The 23,288-nt window shown below is 35.3% G+C and overlaps 1 protein-coding gene across 1 annotated transcript in view; it reads left to right on the top strand.

Annotated features, from left to right (window-relative positions):
- Positions 1-236: 236 nt before the first annotated feature.
- Positions 237-23,288, top strand: part of Neto (Neuropilin and tolloid-like) — a 55,983-nt gene continuing 32,931 nt past the window's right edge. The window contains exons 1-2 of the mRNA XM_011304924.1: positions 237-871; positions 2,489-2,933. Coding sequence (XP_011303226.1) covers positions 2,792-2,933 — 142 coding nt within the window. The 5' untranslated portion in view covers positions 237-871; positions 2,489-2,791. The remainder of the gene's footprint in view (positions 872-2,488; positions 2,934-23,288) is intronic.

Genomic DNA, 23,288 nt, shown 5'->3' with positions numbered 1-23,288 from the left:
TTAATAAATCTTATGGGAGTATTTACACAGTGATCGTCAGATTTACTAGCGGGGAGAAAATATTTTTGGCAAAATGATTTTTTTTCTCAGTGCAATCTTCCGTAATTTTTATTTAGATGTGAAGTACTCCCCGTGTACTTCACACCCCCCGAAAACCAAGGTCGCGACGATTACGTTAAAGTTCCATAATCTTTTGAGTATTTTTCTAGGGTAGTGTTAGGGAATAGAAAATAGGTGAGTCGAGGAGTTGAGGAGTAGGAGTTGGCTGACTAGGAGTGGGTTGAATCTACTGGAGGTGGTGCGTGGTTCAGTCGGCGGTTGGACTCGGCGTGTGCACCACGTTGTCCATTTATTTTTCGTCAACCCTCCGAATCCACGGTCACCGCGACTCCACGCCAATATTCCAGTATGTTCCCGTCACACACGTGCCTGTGGAATTCCAATGTATCGTTAAAAATAAACACTCGGTGTTAAGTGAATAATCGTGATCAAGCGCAACTTCTCGATGACAATTCTCATCGCTGAGATTCAAAATGGATTTTTAATTCCTTTGAATTTTATTGATAGCCACGGGAATCGTTTGTTTGATAATTTTGCGGATGTGATCACTGCATTTACACTGGAGAAGTTGAGTTTTATGTGAGCATTACCCGGGGTAATTCGAATACTCATGCGATCCTCGCGGGCACAGTTGCACAGTTGAACGACAAATTCGCCAGGGGGGAGAAACGATCGTGGACCCAATGTGCAGAGGTGATAAAAATATACCGGAGGAACATCTCGGCTTTAAGCCAAGTGCCTGAGGGTACCAATATAGGGTCAGTTGATAAGATAATTCATCCGAAAATTCAACGACTGTCGTAAATCATCGGTAAGAGTGAAGTGATTCCCCGAGTTATTTATTAAAAATAGCCCCTCAAAACCTGTGAAAGCATTGATTATCCAATATCAAATTTAAAAATCCATCTCCCTTGTTAACGATTTCGACCTGTCAATTCTTCTAAAATGAAGAGCGTTTGACATGAGAGTCTTTGCCAGAACGTAAAAATCCCTGTTTGCCAGATCTCGCACGTGAACATGCATATTCACGACATATTTAAAAGAGAGATTTTCACGAGATTTTTTTTCAAGCCCCAATAACTCATCTACCCCGTGAAAGGATCCATTCAGTTTTCACCGCGCGTTTGTTCAACAACAGTTCAGCTAAACGAGTACTTTCCTCTTCGACAAAAGGTCTGCACCGAAAAAAAAAAGAATACGAGGAATAGAATAAAAAAAAAAATTGTGGTTCAGTGCCAGAAGATTGTCACAACTCCCCGATGAAATAAGAATTAGCTATAAATTTTGGCCACGACTGGAGACCATTATCATTCAAAAAAATTGATTGATATCCGGTATTATTCTCTTATAACCTTGGAACAAATTAATGTCCTGAGCAGGAGTAATAAAATGAGCTTCGAAGAATGCCAGTGTTCCATCGATTTTCAATTTATCTCCCGTGGTTTAATACACCTCGGTGCTATGGCCAAGGCTATGCATTCCAAATGTGCGCGATATACATATCGCGGGATCTCCTGTTTACCTCTAATGCCTCAACCTAATGGTCTTCCCTCCTTAGACTATCAAACAATCATCACAAATCATTTTTCCTGAACATTGAATTTACGGTAAATGAAAACAACACCAACCGTTAATTAAATTGACCGATTACCTTCACTAATGATTAATCAAAGTCGTAATTAAGGGGATCTTTACAAAAATAAAATCGATACCGATTAAATGAAGGTGGAGATCGGATCATACATGATCTTTGCAGAGTTTATACACAAATTGTAAATCAGAAAAATTTTCTAGATTTTTTTTTCTACTCCCTATTTTTATATATAATTTTAGTATATATTTTATTTTGTTAATTCAAATGTTATCGTGATATTGTTGTAAATTAATGAATTAATGTTAAATGGATATCATGGGGTTTCGAGTATTTTTTATTCATTGCATTAAATTTTCATTGATTTCTATGGCCTATGCAGTAATGAGTTCAGGTATTGTAAGCAGTTGACCGTTAATAAACTTCATGAATTTCCCAACATTGTTTGCTAATTATAAACTTGCTGTACATGCCGTGGACATGAATCTTCCATATTTGCGAGGTTGTTCAGCCCTTGAATCGTACGGTAGATTTGAGGTTTGTCGGATATTTCAAACATTTTCACTTGCAATTCGTAGGAAACCGCAGTCATTTAACTCAGTAATTCAACCCTTCCCACATTATTTCACCCCTAAAAACAGTTTACTTGAATTAATTAAAAACTTTTGACCCAACCGAGCCTCTGCAAGACACTTCAATAAATAATAATAAGTGATTTCTCTAATTTCAATCAAAACTTTCCCAGCTTCAAACAGCCCACGATATTCCCAGTGATATTCGCTGACTCGATTGCAAAAATCCCCCTGAAATGTTAATTCCAATTTCTCTAAATTTCAGATACATGTGTGTGGAGGCTGGAATAAACTGAAAATACTTGGCCGACATAAAATCCAGTATTCGGTGTGAAATCAGTGACTGGTGCATTTTCATTGAAATTGTGTTCATAAATAAGATCGGTAAAGTGATAGTGAATGGAAGAGGTGAAAAAACTATTTTTATATGATAAAGGGTGGTGGTTAAATGGTTAAATCGGTGTGATTCGAGGGAGGGGAAAGATAGATAGTGGAAAGACTGTGGGAGTGGGTGGGGTTTGTTTTGGTTGGACAGACTATAATCTGACCGGGTTGACCGGGTAAATGAATGTGTTTGCCCCGGGCATTGGTGATAGTGATAGTGAAATCGAGGGACGACAGGGGTGCTCGATTTAAACACATAAATGTACGTGAGGAGTCCACAATGGTGGCCTGGCTCCCGCAACAAATTCTACTGCTTCTCGTACTTGGTGAGTACAAGTGACTCATTCTATATTTAACTACCCACTGGGTTATGCCAATTCACTGCACCACACACTGTGCCACATTATTTATTTTTTATTTCCCATTTTCTCCCCCATTCCTATTTTCCTCATTTCTTATCCCCCGTTTTGCTCGTTCAACCGTTCCCGTGGCTTTATCGAATAATAATCTAGTACACCTCTCCTTGTACTGCTCTTGGTACTCAAATCGTACTCCCTTGAAATTTCCGTCATTTGTCCTATTTTTTTTTTCTATTGCTTTTTTAATTCTCGTCAGACCGGTATAAACAATCGGGCTATTGTACCAGCATTTTCTAAAGGGGTTCTGCCTGTAATGGAATCAATTTCAGGCAGACTCTCGATAACTGGGAGAATAAAATAAAATTGCGTTGACAAAATTCATGGCAAAACAGATGGCCTCTCCACATCGATGGAGGGATTTATTTGTTTCGAGCGTAAAAAAATACGGCGAAAATGTGAATACTAATTGAATGCTGCGGGGAGGTTGAACCATTTTTTTTTTCTTTCATGGACTCGAATTTTTTTGGATTGAAATATTCAATTGAATTGTTCGTACGTGAGTTGGGGAGCAGTTGGGGGATGAAGGGGGAGAAAAAAGAAAAATTAATTCAAATTTTTTGAGAAACTTTTGACAATTGCTCGAAAAACGTTAACACATCAATTTTTTTTAAATATTGCTATTATTATTATTTATATTGAACGTTTTTGGAATTGTAAGATTGTTCTTGAGATGCCCTTTGAGAAGAATTTAATAAGAATAGAAATAAAACCTCGACAGCTTGAAACTTTTATCCTGTTCCTCAAGGATGGGTTACTCTAGTACTCTCTATGAAATACATATCTCTCATAAGTTCAGTGACACATGGGCTTGTAATCCCATACCTTTGAAATATGCTTACCCCATGAGTAAGAACATGAGTCTCTTTTTATGAGAGCATGAAAATCGGATTGTCCCCGTCGAGTCTTGAATTTTCGTTGTGAATTGCTCCACATCCTACGGATTTTCAAGGTAAAAACGCAGGTGCTCTGTGATACTTGACTGTCCCGTTTCCCCAGCAAATGGAATTCATTCAACAGAGCAAGTGAAACAAAATGGAGTATCAATTGAATATTTTTTTGTACTCCCAACTATTTTATTTTTCACTCTATTAAAAATACTCCACAGGTAATAATTCAGGGGTATTCCATCACCCCTAAATTATTATTCTAAAAATTATCCAAATGTTTATTTATTTTGTTCTTATCTTAAAGGAAGTGAATTCTATAGTATCGATACCTGATTGAATTAAATAAATTAATCCTTTCAAGATGAAAAATTAGCGATTTTTTCAGTTTGGGTAGATGGGAAGAAAATTATATATCCGAAAATATATATTATATATGTATACCCTTTCGAGCTTTTACATTTTGTCGACTTCTCTCCTTCTCTCTCTCTTTGATGTAGAATTAGGTTTACTAACTTAATTATAAAGTTACGAGACTATAAACTTAAAAATATATAAAATTACAAAATTATACATTTTTCTTAGAGCATTCTAAGCCCTAGAAGTTCTAACAAGTTTAAACACGTGATTTAACTAGCAGACAAATAATATCCGCATATATTTTCGGTTAAAAATGGAGTATCTGAGATGCATCTTCGGGATAGAAATTTTTTTCCTACGGATTTGCCTCGCTTTGTCTCCCGAAGATATAAATTACTAATTAATTGATAGTAATAAAATAATATATGTTATCTTTTTGTGTTGGTTTGGTAATTGGAGATATTATTCTATGATTTATGTCTTTCTTATGTCCTTCCTTATTTCCTATGTCACACGGAAACGGTGAAATGGATGGTGTATTTTGATTTTTATGAGAATGAATGGGCGGTTGGTACGAAGAGGGAGTACTTGAAGAGGGAGAAATCGTACCGTTTCTGATCACCGAGAGGTGACACGTCTTCTACAGGAGAAGTAATCCAAGTTCTAGTGGAACAAATAGCCATTTTTCATCACGATAAACTCGGAAAAAATTTTTATCAAAAATATTTAATTATTTATATGATGTAATGAAAATATATGATTGAAAACCATGGAGACAAAAAAATTGTAATGCGAAATGCTATAATAGTAGAATTTCTTTGGTTCATAAATAAAATTGATATTAATATCGCAAATTTTTTAGTATATTCCGTAATTAATCGTATGTGTCTCCACATAATTTAGAAAACAGCGATATAAAATTTGAGGGTTTATCGTTTTTTATTTGAGTTTGAAGGAAAAATTGATAGAAATTTTTTATTGTGCTCCCTTTCAATTTTCACTGTGCCACACTGCATTTTTTCCAAACATCTTGCAACCCAATATGATTGGTTAGCGATGAGCACCGAATATTTCCGATTCTTGCCGAAGTTGAACTTAACGATGGTAACTGTTGCGACGATTTTTAATTTTTCGATGAAGAAATTTTGGTGGATGGCCTAGTAATTTTTATCGGAATCACACTCTAAAAATTCATAGATTTTTTTCCCCTCGTACATCGCGACAATTTGTCATTTTTGCAACCCAGAATTAAAAAAATGTCGACAAGGAAGTGATAAAACATTGGAGCGCTCGCATTTTCTAATGGCTTCCCGAATTCTCTCGATGTGGAGACTGAGACTAGATGAAATCGTGACGATTAATAGAGGCTGGTCTCCAGGACCTTTTTGTTAGATTGAATTTATCGTTCCCTCGGCTACTGCTGAAAGCCTGAAGCCACGGCGAACAGTAGCCAATTCTCCATGTAGACGTCGTATAAATTCAGTGGAATATTATTTGAAGAAAAGCGACAAGCATGTTTGCCACAGCAGTAGATTTGTGTCGCGAATTACTTCTGATCCATCTCGGTACTTACTTCTGTCAATGGGCGCATGATCAAAGGAAATGAGGGAAATGGCAAATTCACTGGGTTCAATTTTGTCAACTGGAAAAAAGTATCCTTCACAATTCTTTGTGTTGAGGTAGATCTTGGAGAGTAGTTTCCTATGAGATTCATAAAATACCTCGGTATTCATAAATTTCCATATAAGAATCCGAAATAAATACGAATTTTCTTACTGCAATAAAAACTTTATTGAATTCGCATTTTCAAATCAATAAAATAGTGATTCAATATAATAAAAATTTGTTCAAACGGAACAATTCTGTTTTATTTAATAATTCAATATTAGTGGCAGTATTTTTTGTTGCCATTTATTATTTGTTTTTATCATGTTTTTGTTATTATCTGGTTATCGTAACGATTAAGTGAACCATTTAAAGACCTGATAACGTTGGCCAGATAAGGACCTCCATTGGCGTTTAAGCCTTGATCTGGGCCTTAGCAAGTAACCTATGAGGGCCTTACATTTCAATCTAGCGGCCTTATAAAGACCTTGTGAGATGCTTGACAAAACTTTTATCAGGATATAAGAGATTTCCGATATAATTTTGACAAGAAAAATTACTGAAAAAATGGATAGTCTAGACCGGGATTTGAACCCGGGAACCTCCGATTATGCATCGGGTGCTTTCCCAACTGAGCTATCCAGCTCCTAGCAATTTGTGTTCGAAGTCTAATGCAAAGATGAGGAAACCACTGTTGATGAACATGTGGTACCAATTTTAAGTATCTCCCCCTCAACCTGCCGGAATCATTATTGAATCAGCCCTTTTGGTTGTACAGCAATTTTCTCTGTCCATATGGATGCTGCCCAATTTTCAGTGAATTAACCCATACACTACATCGTAAGTGGTGCTACACTCCCCATTGCTTTGATCTTCACCATCGAAATAATGGAATAAACCATCGGAGTTATATTCCACCAGCAGTTGAGATCGCATCTTCTGGGTCTTCAATTACTCGTGTGATCGTTTCATCCAATTACGTCGTGAGTACATAAACAGATCAACCGAAATTTTTGCAGAAATGCGAAAAAAATACAGACAATTTGAATAAAAGTTAATAAATTTCTGCGGGTCAGGAAATTTTTACAGTAATATGAGTAAAATCTAGTTTAATTCCATAAAATTTTCCAGTGCGGTACCAGCATTTTTGGAGTAACGTTGTTAATTAGAATTCTACTGAATTTATATTTCAATAAAAAATACCGAGAGTTAAATCTGTTATAGAATTTGTAAATACAAATGATCAATTCAATATAATCGGATCATCTCTACGCTTGGTTTTTTAACTAGCATCCCCAATTTCTCAATAATACACGGAGAGAAAAATTCTTTAAAAATTACGTGCCTGTTCCGTAACCTGCCAGTCAAAACAGTATTCAGTAAAAATTACGGAACAGTTCCGCATTTTTTCACGGAACGTTCTGGACTTTTTCCTGAAAGGTCACTGAAAAAGTGCGTAACTATTCCGTAATTTTTACTGAATACTGTTTTGACTGGCAGGTTACGGAACAGGCACGTAATTTTTAAAGAATTTTTCTCTCCGTGTACGTTCATTCGAATAAGGCTTCCGCGAATCATGGTAACGCCAATTTGTAATTTTCCACTGAAGACTTCTAACCGAAAATTCTCGTGATTTAATTGTTGCAAATATAAACTGTAGAATAAATTGGGAGTTTCATTTTCAATTAACTGAAAGCCGAACAGTGATTTCCAGGTAAAAAAGCGAAAATTGATATCTCGAAAATTTTAACGAGGCGGATAGTTATATTCCGATTGATTGAGATGGGCGCCATCGAGATGAGTATTTTAAACGAAAAAAAAAATGGAATCGGAAAAACGGTAAAAAATTAATGAACGGATTTAGCAAATGATGACAAGAAAAATTCGAAATTATTTGTGATGATTTTTCTCGTTTATTCGTTATCTTTATTAACACGATTCTCGAACTTTGTAATTTTACATTTGAAATATTCCTGCGTGATTGCCAAGTAAAATTGGCGAATCGAAAAATCGAGCGAATGCAATGCGTCCATTCAGAAGTAAAAAATGGAGTCACGAGGCAATTGTTGAAGGATTCTCACTGAAAAATGAGAAGATTAAAGAATAAAGGCAACAAAACGTCCATCACACTCTTTAAATCTCAAACCGAAACACTTCCAGCTCTTTCTCTCGAGTGCCACCCGTGTTTATTCCCCACAATTATCCTTATTATCCCTCACCACCCTCGCTCTCCAATAAAATTTAAATTTTCAGCCAGCGCCACAGATGCAACGTAATTTTCCAGAGTTATGAGAACCTGAAGAGTATAATAACGTTTAGTAACTATTACAAACGAAAACTACTCGCACACATTTCATCCCCGTAAAGTGAATTTTGTTGCGAGCACCGCGAGCCTCACTCCAATTCTCCACTTCTGCCCTCGGCGACGACTCACGTATACCCAATGATATAAAATGAAGAATAAATGCACTGTCGTGCAACAGAATCTCCACGTAAATTCACCGAAAATTCCTTTGCCAACTACAATGTCCGTTGAAACCGGTGCTACGAAATAATGACCCCTTAAAGAACCAACATCAAGTTCTCGGAAATCCCTTTTCCTCCATTCCCCACATCAAATTTCCCTCCTCTGCCAATGAGAATTTACTCCAATTCAAACTTCTCCTTGAATCAAGAAAAAAACCCGCACTTCATTTCCCCAAAATAACTCACCCAAGACTATTTCCTTGTGGCTTTCTAAATTTAGCCTCACCTTCGACCTGTCATTTCACCCAGAAAATTTCCACTCCAGTAGAGATCCACGAAAAAGTGTCAGTACTGCAAAGTGAAATGGAAATTGCATGAAAAAAATATTTATATTTTTGTTTTTGAGTTCGGTTTAGAAACATCTTCGTAATAATTCGAACATCTTTGTAATAATTTCGGACATCTTCGTAATAATTTCGGACATCTTCGTAATAATTTCGCACATCTTCGTAATAATTTCGCACATCTTCGTAATAATTTCGGACATCTTCGTAAAAATTGGGACATCTTTGTAATAATTCAGACATCTTTGTAATAATTTCGGACATCTTCGTGTTAATTCGGACATCTTTGTAATAATTCGAACTAATTCAGAGTGAGTCATTAAGCAAAAACAAAACTCAAAAACTGTATATGGATACAGAATAGACTCAAATCGAGTGTTGCAAATTATACCAAACGCATCCAACTTTTATTACTGAAAAATCATTCAACACTCATAAAAGAAAATAGTCACTATTAAAAAGAGATGTTACCCCTGACTTTTCGATAAAAAAAAAAAATGTTGGAAGAGGTTAAAAGGGAGCAAGCGCCCCGGTAAATCCGAACTTGGAAAGTTCATCGTCAGTCTATGTTGGTGGAGTATGCCACTCAGAAGCTCTTCTTCCGTTGTAAGATCGAGTGAAAGAGAAGAAAAATAAAAGACTCGAATAAAAAAGTACTTGATTGGTGGTTGTACGCTCCGGCGAAGGTTGAAAACGTTTTCGATATAGTCTCATTTCCGGATGGGGGTGCGGTGGGAGCTTCCGGTGAGATGTGGGGAAAGTCCTACCGGTGAATTCCACCTCGGCGCCACTTTGGAATTCCCCCACGCATGTGGAAAAGGGATACCATTACCCCATGTATTTTATTATCAAAAAAATTTCAACACGTTCAACTTCCACTTCCATTTCCACTTCCACTTCCACCTCCACCAGGCCATCCTTACAACAATGCAAAAGTTCTGCTGGTGACGCAACTTTTTGAAATTCATTCTCCCTCCAGACTCCAGGATTAAGTAATTTAATTGTCTTTGGAGATAAAATAATTAGGAAGGCTTTTAAGATTAAGAACATTATTGTCTTTGTTGTTTGTTTTGTGCATTTCGTTTATGCGGGCATTAGTGAATAGCCCATGACACTGTTGTTCCTGGACAAATCGAGCCCCTGGATATTCTCTTTTGTCACTAACTCCAGTGAGGATAATAACCCGTGTACGTCCAATCCGAAGGGTTTGATATTGTTCTTAGAAATAGAGTTTCAATCCACTCTATTTGGTCATAACTCTCTGTATTATTGGAGTGTACAAATCCAGGTAGCAATTGTTGGGATATGGTTTGCTGGATTGTAGATGATTTCATCGGAACATAATCGATCTCCCGGTGAATATATCTGGCAATTGTGTCGCTTTTGACTGGCATCAATTCAATTATTCATCCATAAATAATTTCTTCCGCTTTTCGAGGCACTTGTTGGGACTCATGAATCATCGTTTTTCATAGGATCGGGATAAAGTCTGAATTATTGGAAATCATGTGGCGACCGTTTAATGAACCTCGGCTATTGTAATGAATATAGATTATGGCACTTTGGAAAATACCGTCTAATTGCCTCGCGTGGTCATCCGCTTAATAACAGATAACTGCTACATAAATAAGGGGTGAATAGAATCGTCTAGTATACCATCCATAACTGGAGATTTCAGGTCATTTATTTTGATCAGTTCGGGGTGATACGGAAGCAGGGAGTCTTGAGGTGTTGATCAATTGTCAACAACTGAGGGATTCTTACGACATCTTATTTCTTATAATCACGTAATTCTGGGATTTACCGGTAATCCGTTTATGAAAGCTCAGCTAGATGGATGAATCCTTGGATTGCGTGGACTAGTTGTAGTTGTCTAATCTGGAATAATCCACTTTTATTATACAAAAAACAATATTTATTATCTTATGTTCGGAATTTTGAGTGTATTTAGTTAAGCTTTTCAAATCTTTAGTTGAGACTTTTCGATGCCTCAATTAGAGACTTCTACGTCGTAATTTGAGTTCTTGGAAACCTAAACTAGAAAATTCTTAAAATAAAATTCATTGAAAGTTACAGTGTGGCAACAGAACATACGAATAAAGTCGTGAAAATGGAGAAAATCGGAAAAATTGGTAAGTCTCATATTTCGTTAAAATCAACTAAGTACCTTGAATTTTTTTTAGCCACCCCATTATGTCACACTATTTCTCAGTTTTGAAGGTATTTAAAAAAAAATCAGAGAGAGTTTCAAGTTTCTCCCGGAAATCTTATAAACACAGAAATTCTCTCAACGAAAGGAGAGACTTTTCTCGAATATTCGTCAATAGTTGATGAAAGCCACTCCAAGTCAATTTGAGGATCGATCAAAATACGGGTTTCCAACGATAATCACCGGATGACGAGTAGAAATATTTTTTTTTTATGAACAAAAGTTGTGAATTTCAATCTTCCCTGACGCATCCATCGGATGATAAAAAAAAATGGAACTATTATCCACGCACAATTGTTTCGGCATTCTCGTGGGATGTGCAACAAAAGACCCAGAGCTCTGATAGAAATGCGGTTAATAAGCCAGTAGCATTCACATTCATCCGATACGACATGACGAGTGGTGTTTTCCATCTATTGTTAAAAAAAAAAAGTGTGAGTGCTGCGGAAAAGCTTTTCCCCTTTTTATTTTTCCATTTTTATTTTTATTTTAGCGCGGGCGTTGCAAGCTCCATGCAACATGTACATAAATTACGTGTCACCTCTTTGTTCTGGACTACTGGAGTGTGAGACTCCCTAGACACAATATCAGATGCGCCTTGCATCCCTTCTTTTATGACAACAAGACCAGCGTTCAATTTTCTAATTAATGTTTATGGGCTACTAAATATGTGGTTTATAGTTTCTTAGTTATGAAGCATAAAAATATATATAGGAAAATCATATACGAGTATGCGTTCATTATGAGGAATGGAGGAATTAACTGGGTCACGTTGCTCACACTCTCGGGAAAAGATATCAAGGGAAATGAGCGTGATAAAAAATTTTAATAGACACGGAAAGAATTGATGGAAGGTGTAAAGTGTGTCGTACTTATTAGCTGTTGAAAATTCTCGTATAAAATAGCCATCTGCACACTATTATTATTATTTTTTTCAAACTTGTGATGCAGATGAGTTGTTGATGAGCCACTTCCACAGGAAAAAATCACTTTCTTGTCATCTCCATCCCTCGCGCGGAAAATTATGTATCCAAAGAGATATCCAACGCTCATATAACGTGAATATTTGATAAAATATTTATAAACATTATACATTTGATTAAATATTCGTAAATATAAATAGAATCTCGGGGAGGCATGGATAAGCAACATCAATAATTTATATTAATAATGGTATATTAATATAAAAAATAGTGAAAAGTAAACGAAAGAAGCGAATTCAATTGATATAAATGATAATTTACGGAAAAATAGTTAATAAATTTAATGGAAATACAAATAGTTCATGCATTAATTGTCGTATTTATTTATTTATCGAACATATAAGGGAAGATGTCCCTGGTTTATGTCGTTATGCGGTATAAGGAGATTTGGGGAGTGAATATCTTCTCGCGATAAATGTGATTCAGATTCGCATTATCGTTGAGCGACTTCCACTTCAATTCTTTCCTCGAATATTGCTATTGACAAGTGAAAAGCTGAAGCTAAAGTTGAAAACTTTGAATCACTTTCCATTTCCAATATTCACAATAATTGAAGTTTAAATTTGCATGAGATTTCTCGTCAATTGATTTTATCTCAATCTCAAATTCTGATATTTCAATCGGATCAGCATTTGAGAAGGAGAAGAAAGAATCGGCTTTCTGGTGCAGTGTCTCGTTGATCCGTCGATATTTTATTTTCATTTACCTTATTTCGAGATTGTGCATAAAACATAAAATTGTTTTGCCTTTTCAATCAATTTGAAATTCAATCCAATACACGAAATTCGATTTTCTCAATGAATTTTAATATTCAAGTCAATTACACCGTAACACGATTTGGTGCGCGTTTCCAGCTGAAATTTCACGACCAATTACGCCGAAAATTTAATTCAAACTCACAACATTAATCATTGACATGTCCCTCCCAATCAATACCCAACAGTTTAAAAATCGAATTATAAACATGTCAACCAGTCAATAATTACCTCCATTAACCCAATTATCTGCACGTCCTCTTCTTCTGTTCGCATGAAAAAAAAAAAAAATAGAATTTCCATTAACATCCAGTGAATTTAATCATCCCTTGTTGGTCTCGACAACTCCACAAAAACATAACCACTCGGAATTAACCACCAGAAATCTTCGCACTTTCGCAGTAATTAAACCAAGAATGTAATTACGTTCCCGTAAAAAGTACACCACTTATGCTATAAAGAAGCATGCGAAGTGGCATGTAATTTCCTCGAGTTGATCACAGCAACGAAACCACCAATAACCCTCTCCAACTCATCAACAATCTTGCCTCCATCATCCTTTACTATCGGTCTGGGGTAACACCCACACCCTAGGTGAATTAGGCACCGACGCGGTTCACTTGCCAATCTATTAGAAAACTTTCAGTTCCCCTTTCCACTTTTATACCTCCTCGATCGTCGAGTTCATCGATAATTCCACCTCGTAAAACTTTTCACTCAATAGTTGATCTCGTACATATGCATTCCAATGTTTTTTTCCAATAGTTTATAAAAGTGAAAAATCACAAGATCGATAATTCCTATCCAAACCGACAAATGGAAGTTTTTAAGAACAATCTTTTTTTTATTTTGCACAATCCAAATTTCTCACTGATTAATTAGTTATTTCATAGTTGTTTCAAGGACCGGGAAATTATGAATATAAATTAGACTAGTTGTTGTGTATGAATGTCACGGATGAAGCGATATTTATCTGAAGAAACAAAAAAATGAAATACAAAATACAGAATTGATATTGTACCTTACGCCACAAAAAAAAAAACATTTTTCCATCCGTAAATAATAGAACCCATAAATAATAAAATTTCGTATTTTATGTTCTCCATTTAACTGCATTTATTATTGTTCCAAGAGCAAATATATGCCGAATAAAAATTTGGGTGATTCCAAAAAATGAAATTTTATTTCATTTTTTTGGATATGAAAATTATATTATCGTCATGAATGCGAAAATATGTAGAACCAATAATTGATTATTGAAACAATGAGATTAAATTTGATTTAATTAGTTCGACGATTTGATTATTATTTACGGGGTGAGTATCCGTGAAATCAATAATTGATTAATGAAAAAATTAGATTGCGAAAAAAAGGCAGGTCCCTAGTGTGACATGGTGGCCCTCGTGATTAAATAATATTGATCCCTCCCCAAACATTTGATCGAAGGGAGCCAGAATTGTCCAAATGTATTCCAAGGGTTTTTAACTTAGCCTCAATGGATAAAGCTTCGGCCAAGTCTGAGTATAAACCTGGCCCGTCGAGGCTCATTGAGTTGAGGTTTACATGAGCCTGTTATCAGCCTAATATATCCCACCCTCAACAAGTCAAGGTCAGTTCAGGCCTGTATTAATCCCCATATTGCCAAGCCTCGGTAAAACAAGGTTTGCAAAAGGTTGGCCCCATCGTCGAGCCTTTGAATTCCTACCTGGGTCATTCATCCTGCGTAAAACTATAATTCGGTGTTCTTTCCGCACGTAGAGACCCAGTAAATGGTTAACAGTCATGGTTGTACGAAAACAAGAGACTCACACAAACACTAGTACATGCATTATTCCGCTCAGGTATTATGAAAAGTACACGACTATAGATAGCATAATACCGAGATAAAGTTTTCATCCGAGGGGTCGCAACCATAAATTGTAACGCATTCCTTGGTTGAAATGATGAGAAAATAAAATAGTTTCTTAATTAGCTTTCATGCAATCTCACGTGAATGAAGAATGCACGAACCCACCGTGGACCTGAGGGAAAACCCTCGACCGAACGTAATAAACTGTGATGAAATAATTTCATCAGCAAATCCACGTGTGGACATAATATTTTCGTTGAATACATGTCAGAGTGAGGAGGAGATACTGCAAGTATAATTTGTAATTAAAGTGATATAATAACGATAAATATCGTTATGTGTACAAGCGAGCGTTTCTCCATTATTTGATGTGAATTCTCGGTGTGTGCGGTATGACTTCTAAATGGGATCATGTTGTCCGACTAAACACTGGAAAATATGAATTTCAAAATGAAAGCCACACCAACGGGGAAATGAATGAGCACTCCATGTTTTGAATATCAAATCACAATGTGATATAATGTTATGGGATTAACTCGTGGAAAATTGAAGGTCGGTGGATAATATCCAACTCTTGTTTTGTGCAGTGATGACGAAGAAGATTTAGATGAGGCATTGCTTTTTATTGGTGCGCGTTAATTTATCAGGCATTTCAGGTAGGGAAGGCTCTATTTACATGACTTGAGGTATGCCCTGGTTACTCAGGCGTCGCGGTGTTAGCACTAATGGTCGGCTAAAAGTCAGGCGATAAATATCGTCCCCTTTGGGATTGGAATAAAAAATTCAAAGGGATTCACATGATATCATCGCTTGATATATCCTCTAGCTTAGAAAAAAATTCCCCATATATTAATGATACGTGCATTTATTCCGTGAGTGGTATCAATTTATTTTTTATCAATTGACGAATTCATTACTGGATTTGATAGTAATTTTTATTTAATTTTCCCTGCGTTAGTACTATTCTCATTTTTATAATGGATCGTAATTTATTTCATTGCTATTATAAATGAGTAATGGAGTAATTTCCTAAATGAATCTCATTTTTTCTTAATGCTAATTATAATTCATTTGTTTGGACTCGTTCCAAATGAGATAGGAAATTAACCCACGCGAAAATAAAAATGAATTGTGCGACTTCTTTCTTGAATATTCTTAATCTTTCTATGCACGGAATTATCGTACCCTTATCGCCTACTTTTCCAATATTATTTTTGTTATCACCGGGAATTGCGTGAAATATAGGAATATTTGGTGTCGACGATTCAACTTTCTTTGATTTATAGCTGCAGTGCTTGGACCGACGGTACCTAATTTTTTTTTACGAACTTTTATTAAAGTATTTGATGGCCATAAAAATCCGGAGTTTTTAAATTGGCGAGGGAGAAAAAAAAAGGGTCGCGCAGAGCGAATGACCCTTCGGACCTGGATAAGGTATGACTCCCGTCTTTTAGTGCTTTTCAAATCCATCGATGGGTTATGGTTCCTTTGTTTCACAAACTTGAACAATCGGGAGTCCTTTCTTCACTCTGTGCTGAAAGGAAGAATTTCTCTTTCGGTGGAAAAAATTTCAACGAAAACTTTAAACTAGATGGTATTTCAAATTGTGATTCTTCTACAAGATTCTTTTCAATTTTATGTACGTAGTCATAAGCAAGTTTTTCACGGGCATGACGGAGAAAGTTTGGGAAAAATTACGCGATAACTTGTGTAAGGAGAATTTTACAGAGATATTTCCCCTGAAATTGTTGAAAATATAGATGACAATTTCCTCCAAACTCGAAAAATTTTTTCATTCACCCGTTAACCTAACAAAATAGATGAATACAATAAATTCCCTAGATAAAAAAAATGGAAATCCGTACGGAAAACGAAATATATGCGAAATGTAAATTAATTTTAATTAATGAATTAACTTAATATATCAATTATGCTGAATATATCGAGATACGCGGCAGCGTATCGGCCAAGTACACGTTTCATACGCGAAAGACCACCGAGAGCTACCAAGTATCTATACACCACACAACTTCCCCTTCCACTTCATCCAATCGATTTTTTTAGTTAATAACTTCAGGCGATATATAATTATTAACATATTCGAAAGAGTCCACAATGTTAATTATCCCATCAAGTACGGCTCGAAGTACGAGTAATCTGTCGAGTGAGCATTACATGACGAAATGTAATCCAGGGGTGAAAGCTCTTTGGGGGATCTTCTCGGGAAAATTGCGAGGAGAAAGGTCAATTTTCCCTTGCAGTTTCCCCTTAGGTATGCAAAATGAAACTCCATTTGTACATTATTTACACGGTATTTCCTCTCGTTCATTCCTTTTTCGAAGAGGCTAAAAGGTTATAAAATTGTCTCTATTTCAAATACATAAATATTGACTGAGAGGCTGAGGTAATCACAATAATAAATGAAAATAATAATAAATTCAACCGCCAATAACTTCCAACATATATGCCCAATGTTAGCTTAGACCTAAAGCACATGATTCGGTGGAAAAACCCGAGTCGTGAACTAAAATAAAGAGAAATATAAAAATTCTATATTTGCTTTGGATCAATTGACCAAAAATATCGTGCATGTTATGTAATCAAATAATATTGCAGGTTTTCCGTGGTTAATAAAAATCCCCTTGCTCTATTCTGGCTTGTGGAAAAATACGAAGTTAAATTTGTTTCCCTCCTGGACTGTGTCAGAGTGACTTTCATCTAAAATTGTAGAGACAGAAATAGAATCACAAATAGCATCACAATAATCCACCATCTGCCCATTTGAATAATGAACTCTTGGCAATCGGTTCATTACAAATATTTACCTATTTCAGAATCCACATGAGATCCTCGGGTTTTTACAAATCAGAATTATGAGTATTACTGTAGGATTAAACCACGAGGAACAGGATATTTAATGAACAACGGTTTTTGAATAGGATTGAATAATTGAATTTATTCTCTCGTTTCGAGAAAATAAATTTTCTTTCTTTATTTTACCATTTTTCATATTTTCTTTTATTTTACTTTTTATAATTTTTTACTTTTTATTTTATTTTGCTATTTTTTTTTAATTTTTAATTTTTTCATTTGTACTTATTCTTCAACTATACACTCTTTGTCGAAATAAATGAACTCATAAGAGTCTCACAATGTCCCAAGAGTATCATCCAAAAAACTCCCAAGACCCTAAACCCAATCGTAATAAATCTGAATCAAGTATTTCTCGATTTAATATATACTTATAAATTATTAAAGTTTTCAATTAACACGACCTCTCATGGGTAACATAAAAATTCCTGTAAATGTAGTCCAAAATATAAAATTATGTTGAAATTTTGAAAATTTACTATTAAAGCGCCAGTAAAAATTTCATGAAATTCTTTCAAATAAATTTGTTTAAACAATATAATATTTATCCATAAAACCAAATGCACAATAACAACTTTGTATGGCTATTACTTCAACCAATTAACGCATTGAAATATTAATTGAAAATTAATTATAGAGTTAATTATAAATATTTAATCTAGATTAAATTAACTTGCCAAATATCATAATCTCATTCATTCATAAAAATAGAAAAAAATAATAAAGAAATAATCATAATCTCATTCATTCATAAAAATAGAAGAAAATAAACGAAGAAATTATTGACTAATTCCTTCATCCCACATTAACCTGCAAGTTCCATACCGTTCCAGACACGAGTCACACATGAAGTTGTACAGCCCCTTATATTCACGACTGGACTAATACTAAAACTCCTAATATAAGCTCTAGGGAATCCGGTATAGGAACCAGCAGTTGTGGTTTAATGCTTGCCAGCATGTTGGTCTCCACCAGAAATTTACTTTGTATATTCTCACGAGAATTGGTTCACCAATGCTTCAGGATAAGGCCATTCCAGAATACGGGCTCATTAGTCTCAATAGTAAACAAGCCAAGTTACTAGATCCAGCTATCTAGATTCTAGATTCTCCAACGACTTCCATTAAATTATTCGTCATCCCCAAAAAATTTAATCTTACAGAAAAGTTCGGCCTTCGTATTTTCGGTCTTTTCAATTAGATGATCCTCATTAATACCTCAATATGTCCTCAAAATGCTGGAGTTTATGAAAAGCATTCATGGAATCATTATTCGTACACTCCTCAGCTTTTCTCGTATATTTCCTGTTAATTAGGTCTAGTAGAGTCACTGAATATCTCAATGAAAAATCGTAATATCACCCGGAAAAATTATAAATTTATAGCCCTTATGAATAATTCAACTCTTTTTTGACTCTCGGAGAGGAAAATAGAGTATTCAATGTAACTCGCTGGAATTTTTTCGGGCATTCTGTCGGCTGTGGAAAACTTTCCTCTTAATTGGACTGAGATCCTCTGAATGGCTCCCGTTGTTAAGTCACGATAAGAAAGTGGATAAAATCAGGAAAAACCTGATACTCTCGAATTTTTTTGCCGTATTACAGCGTCACTGAAATTCATACCCAATTTTCTGTCATCCGTTAAATTAGAATGAAAACTTATGAATCGAAATTTTGAGTTTTCGAAGAAGATATTATTGTTCTCGTCAGAAACAACTCCCGAAAAGTTGAGCAATCCATCAATCACGAGAAATAAAAGTTGCGAGTACGAGTTTTATTTCGTGAAAAAACTTTATTTTTCCAGGCACGGAGGTTCATACTGTGTACTTGAATATTTTTACTTCATCTTGTTTCCGTGAATTTAATCAAGAACAAGAAGAATTGTGTATCATTACGTGTGCAGAATTGAGTATATCTTCTGGGTATATGATACAATTTGTACTCTGTTCATACTTATCAGTTTCTCAACCATCAGAGTTGGAGATACTTTTTTTTTTCTTCCTGTTCCTGTCTATTCGGGGTCAAAGACTCATCTCGAGGTACTCACGGAGATTCGTGTATTCACGAATGTCATCTTTCGTACTCCGAGAGGAGAAAAGTCAGTACATAATTTATGTCTCGTTACCGTAGGGGAGAGAGACACCTGGTGAATGGCTCGTGTCTTTTCTCTCAACGCACATCGAATACTAAAGTCCTCGAGTGTTCTCGATTCTTCAAGAAGAGAATGTGATAATCCACCAGAGGAGACCACTTCATAGTTTAAGGCAACTTTGTTAAACTTTTCAATTAACTTTTTCAAGTGCACCATTGGAGTTTAATTACAAACGGCTTGTCAGTTACGTGTGAATAATGTGTGCTCTATTTTTTTATTATTTTTTACTTGTCGTTCCATCGAAAAAAGCTTTTATTCCTTCGGCAGCTTTCATTGACTACCTTTTTATTTTTAACAACAATAAAACACTCCCGTTGTTAGTGTCAAAATGACAAAGCTGAAAATTACTGAAGCAAAACTAGAAAATTGATGGTGCAATTAGCAATTACCTGCTGAGTGGATTCTCCAGTTTTAATTGTTTAGGGAATAGCGAAATCTTGGTTGCCTATAATCGTCTTCCTATTGAATCCCTGAATCATCAACGGTGACGAATTGAATGGATGGGGAAACCGATGAAATTATCGGCTAAGCACTTTGCCGCCATGAATTTTCGGCGTTCCATCATTTCCTCTTTTACGTGCACTTCAATTATTTCGCTTTCTACCTGTCTCACCAATTTTACGGATTTTTTCATTAGGTGTGGGAATTGTTATTGACCTGTACCATCATAAAATACACGTGTACAGAAAATTTTCAACGAATTCACTACCTCCGATAAACATTCATTTCCCATACCTCAATTTGTTTTGATTCAGATATATATTCAAAACAATATGGCCCATCACAAAAAAACTCGAGGTAGATTGGAAAATTTTATTTTTTCTATTTATTTATTATTTTATTTATTCCGGCGCAGTAAAAGTTTAATGATCATTTATGGAAATAAATCCATAAAAAAAAAGAACAGAAAGATGAGAATGGATATGTATTCATTATTCCAATTATTCGGACGATTTTTTTACAGCTGTTTGTAATTGTAAATAGTGATCTGAAATTCCGGGAGAGAAAATGAAAATTTGAATATCAAACCGGCTAAGCATTAATTTTCATTTGCATAACGCAACTCTCTCTCGAAGAATTTTAAGAACATCTGCAACTCATGAAAGATTCAAAAATTTTCTCCAACTAAACTGGAGTAATAATCAACAGGGCATAGATTCATAATTACGCGAAATGCAAATCTTTAACGCAATCATACTTGACAAAATTGGATTAATTTTGCGATGCGTTAGGTACACCGAGAATATGATAATTAATAAACGACGTGTTAATGTGTGATTGTGTAACGAACGTTCATCATTTGTGTCCACAGCTGAAACAAGCGATGTAGCAATTAATGCCGAATGGTAATTTCGATTGCCATAGATGATGATGATTTGCATTCTCATTCGTATTGTGACAATCTCACTTTCGGAGATTGCAAAAAGGAGGCAATGGCCGCCATTGCTAAACCAATAGTCATCTGAATAATTTAACATTTAGATAGAATTTGCCAAATGATTCCATTCACAACCGAAATCATTGTCACAATCATTTCAATTTTCAGTTTGTCAATTTTATTTTCATTCCTGCATTCTCTTTTAAAAGGGTCAATATGTAACGAAAATTGTCACCGTTTTTCACCGCACATTCCCACATAAAATACATATAAAATATATACATAAAACCCTCGTTAAATAAAGCTGTGAAAAGCAATAACACAATCTGAAATCATGAATAAAAAGAGCACACAATAAAATAACTAGCGAAGTTAGTACAAAAAGAAATCAATGTGGTCGAGGAATCGATGATTACCGAAAGAATCGACAGTAAATCAAGTGACGAAAAAATGATCTGATGATATTGGTATTGGGAGAGGAATTGCCTCGAGGCTAGGGGCAGGTAATAATTCTCTCATGTACCGAATTCCAAGTTATTTCCTTTCCCTGAACCTCAAAATTCTCCGACATGCATTTCCCATCGCATTACACACCACCTAAATTTACTTTTTAAATACCACCACCGAGAAATGTTATCCCTGTCGAATTTCTAGAGCACAAGAGCAAACCAAAAGGTGTAAAAATATTTTCCCGAAGAGGAAGGGAGGACAATGCGAAATGGTTTTGCTTTAGCTCATGAATAATTCATGGCGTATATGGATGCAGTGCTTCTCCATATGTCAACACTTTTTCTCATGAGCGATAAATTGCGGTGAGAGATTCATTGGGCTATTATTTTTCTGTAACAAGCATTCATCAAAGATCGCAAAGCAAATCTTGTAATTAAATTCAGGAGGATGTAATTGAATAACAGAAATTTGTATGATTTTCAAGAAAAACGAGTGGATTAATTTTTTTGTAAATTTATTTCAACTCCGGTGTAGAAGACTGAATTTTGCTTATTAAAATATAATTTGAAGTCGTTGTTGAACTTTTAATGAGTTCTGGCTTCAGTCAAATTTTGTTAATAATCATGGAGAAATATATTGGATTGTGAAGTTCAGAAAAATGAGGGAGGACTTTTGCTTTGAATTTTCAATGACCTAATAGTGAATTGCCAATGGCGGCACTTTGAGCTTACCCTCAATCCGCTCAACACACGAATCCAATACTTCAGTGATCCATTAAATCCATTTTCTCCGGTAATCCCTTGAGTCCTTTGATCTCGTCCTTAGATAATTCAACATAAATGAACACTTCCGGAGAATGAATTTACGTAAATTTTTTAAACATCTCGTTTCACTTCTCATTTTCCAACAGTTGCAGTTTGGAAGTCTCATCTCTCAATTGATATGACTATTTCAGTGCTTTCATAGAACTGGACTATTACTGAATCCACTATCCTCTCACCTCGTAACCTCTTATCACGGCAACGAAGGATTATCTCTCGAGGCCACGGACTTTATTTGATTCGCCTCGACGGGACGATAACTGGTCTCAGAGAACAGCGAGAGATGGAAAGACGATGGAGACATATCAAATAAACTCATAATCCCAGTTTCCAGTTTTCCACTTCATCGTGGACTTTATCAACGGAAAATTCCGATGAAAATCCCTTCCACTATAGACTTTTTTCATCACTTATATTAATTGTAGGTACCGCAGTCCTCCAAGAAAATCCAAAGCTTCAAGATTTTCTTCGATCTGCTAGAACCGCTTCAATTTAAAAAATCGTCTCTTATTCCATCAGCTCAAGGTAATTTCTCCATTAAAAAAAAACTACTTTATATCACTTAGAAAATTACATCATGAAAGCGAATGGCAAAAATAAAAAATAAAAGCGAATAAAATAAAGAAAAACTCAATCATAAAAATGACATTGGTTTGTTTTTTAAAATTCTAACGACGAAATAACTATATTACTACTCCAAATTCCGAGTTCGTAATATGCATTCAAGTGTAACAGAATGTTAATTGTTTTTTATATTGAAAAAAATTATATTTTTTATTATACTGCTCCCAGTGATTTTTTCTGAGCTAAATGAATGTGGATTACAGTTCGTCCTGGATTCCGTCCGTTACACGATTCTCTTATACCTCGCATTAAAAGTAAAAACGAAATACCGTCCTATAAAACTCCCACTATAATATCTTCGTATGAATAATCTCAATGAGTGCAAACGCGTTGATGCGGAATTTTATTTCCGCAGCACTGGTGCAATTGGATATAATTCCAGAGAAGAGAGAGAGTGCGAGGACAAGAGTCAATTGGATCCTAGCAATTTCGCATGACGAGCACGTAGAAGTAATCGGAAATATTAAACGGTACGTTATTGCTACCGCTGATAAGGACGAATGAAACATTCCT

The sequence above is a fragment of the Fopius arisanus genome, unplaced genomic scaffold (genome assembly GCF_000806365.1).
Source record: "Fopius arisanus strain USDA-PBARC FA_bdor unplaced genomic scaffold, ASM80636v1 scaffold00040, whole genome shotgun sequence".
Taxonomy (NCBI): Eukaryota; Metazoa; Arthropoda; class Insecta; order Hymenoptera; family Braconidae; genus Fopius; species Fopius arisanus.
The sequence above is the reverse complement of the archived record's forward strand: the minus strand, read 5'-3'. Positions and strand labels throughout refer to the sequence as shown.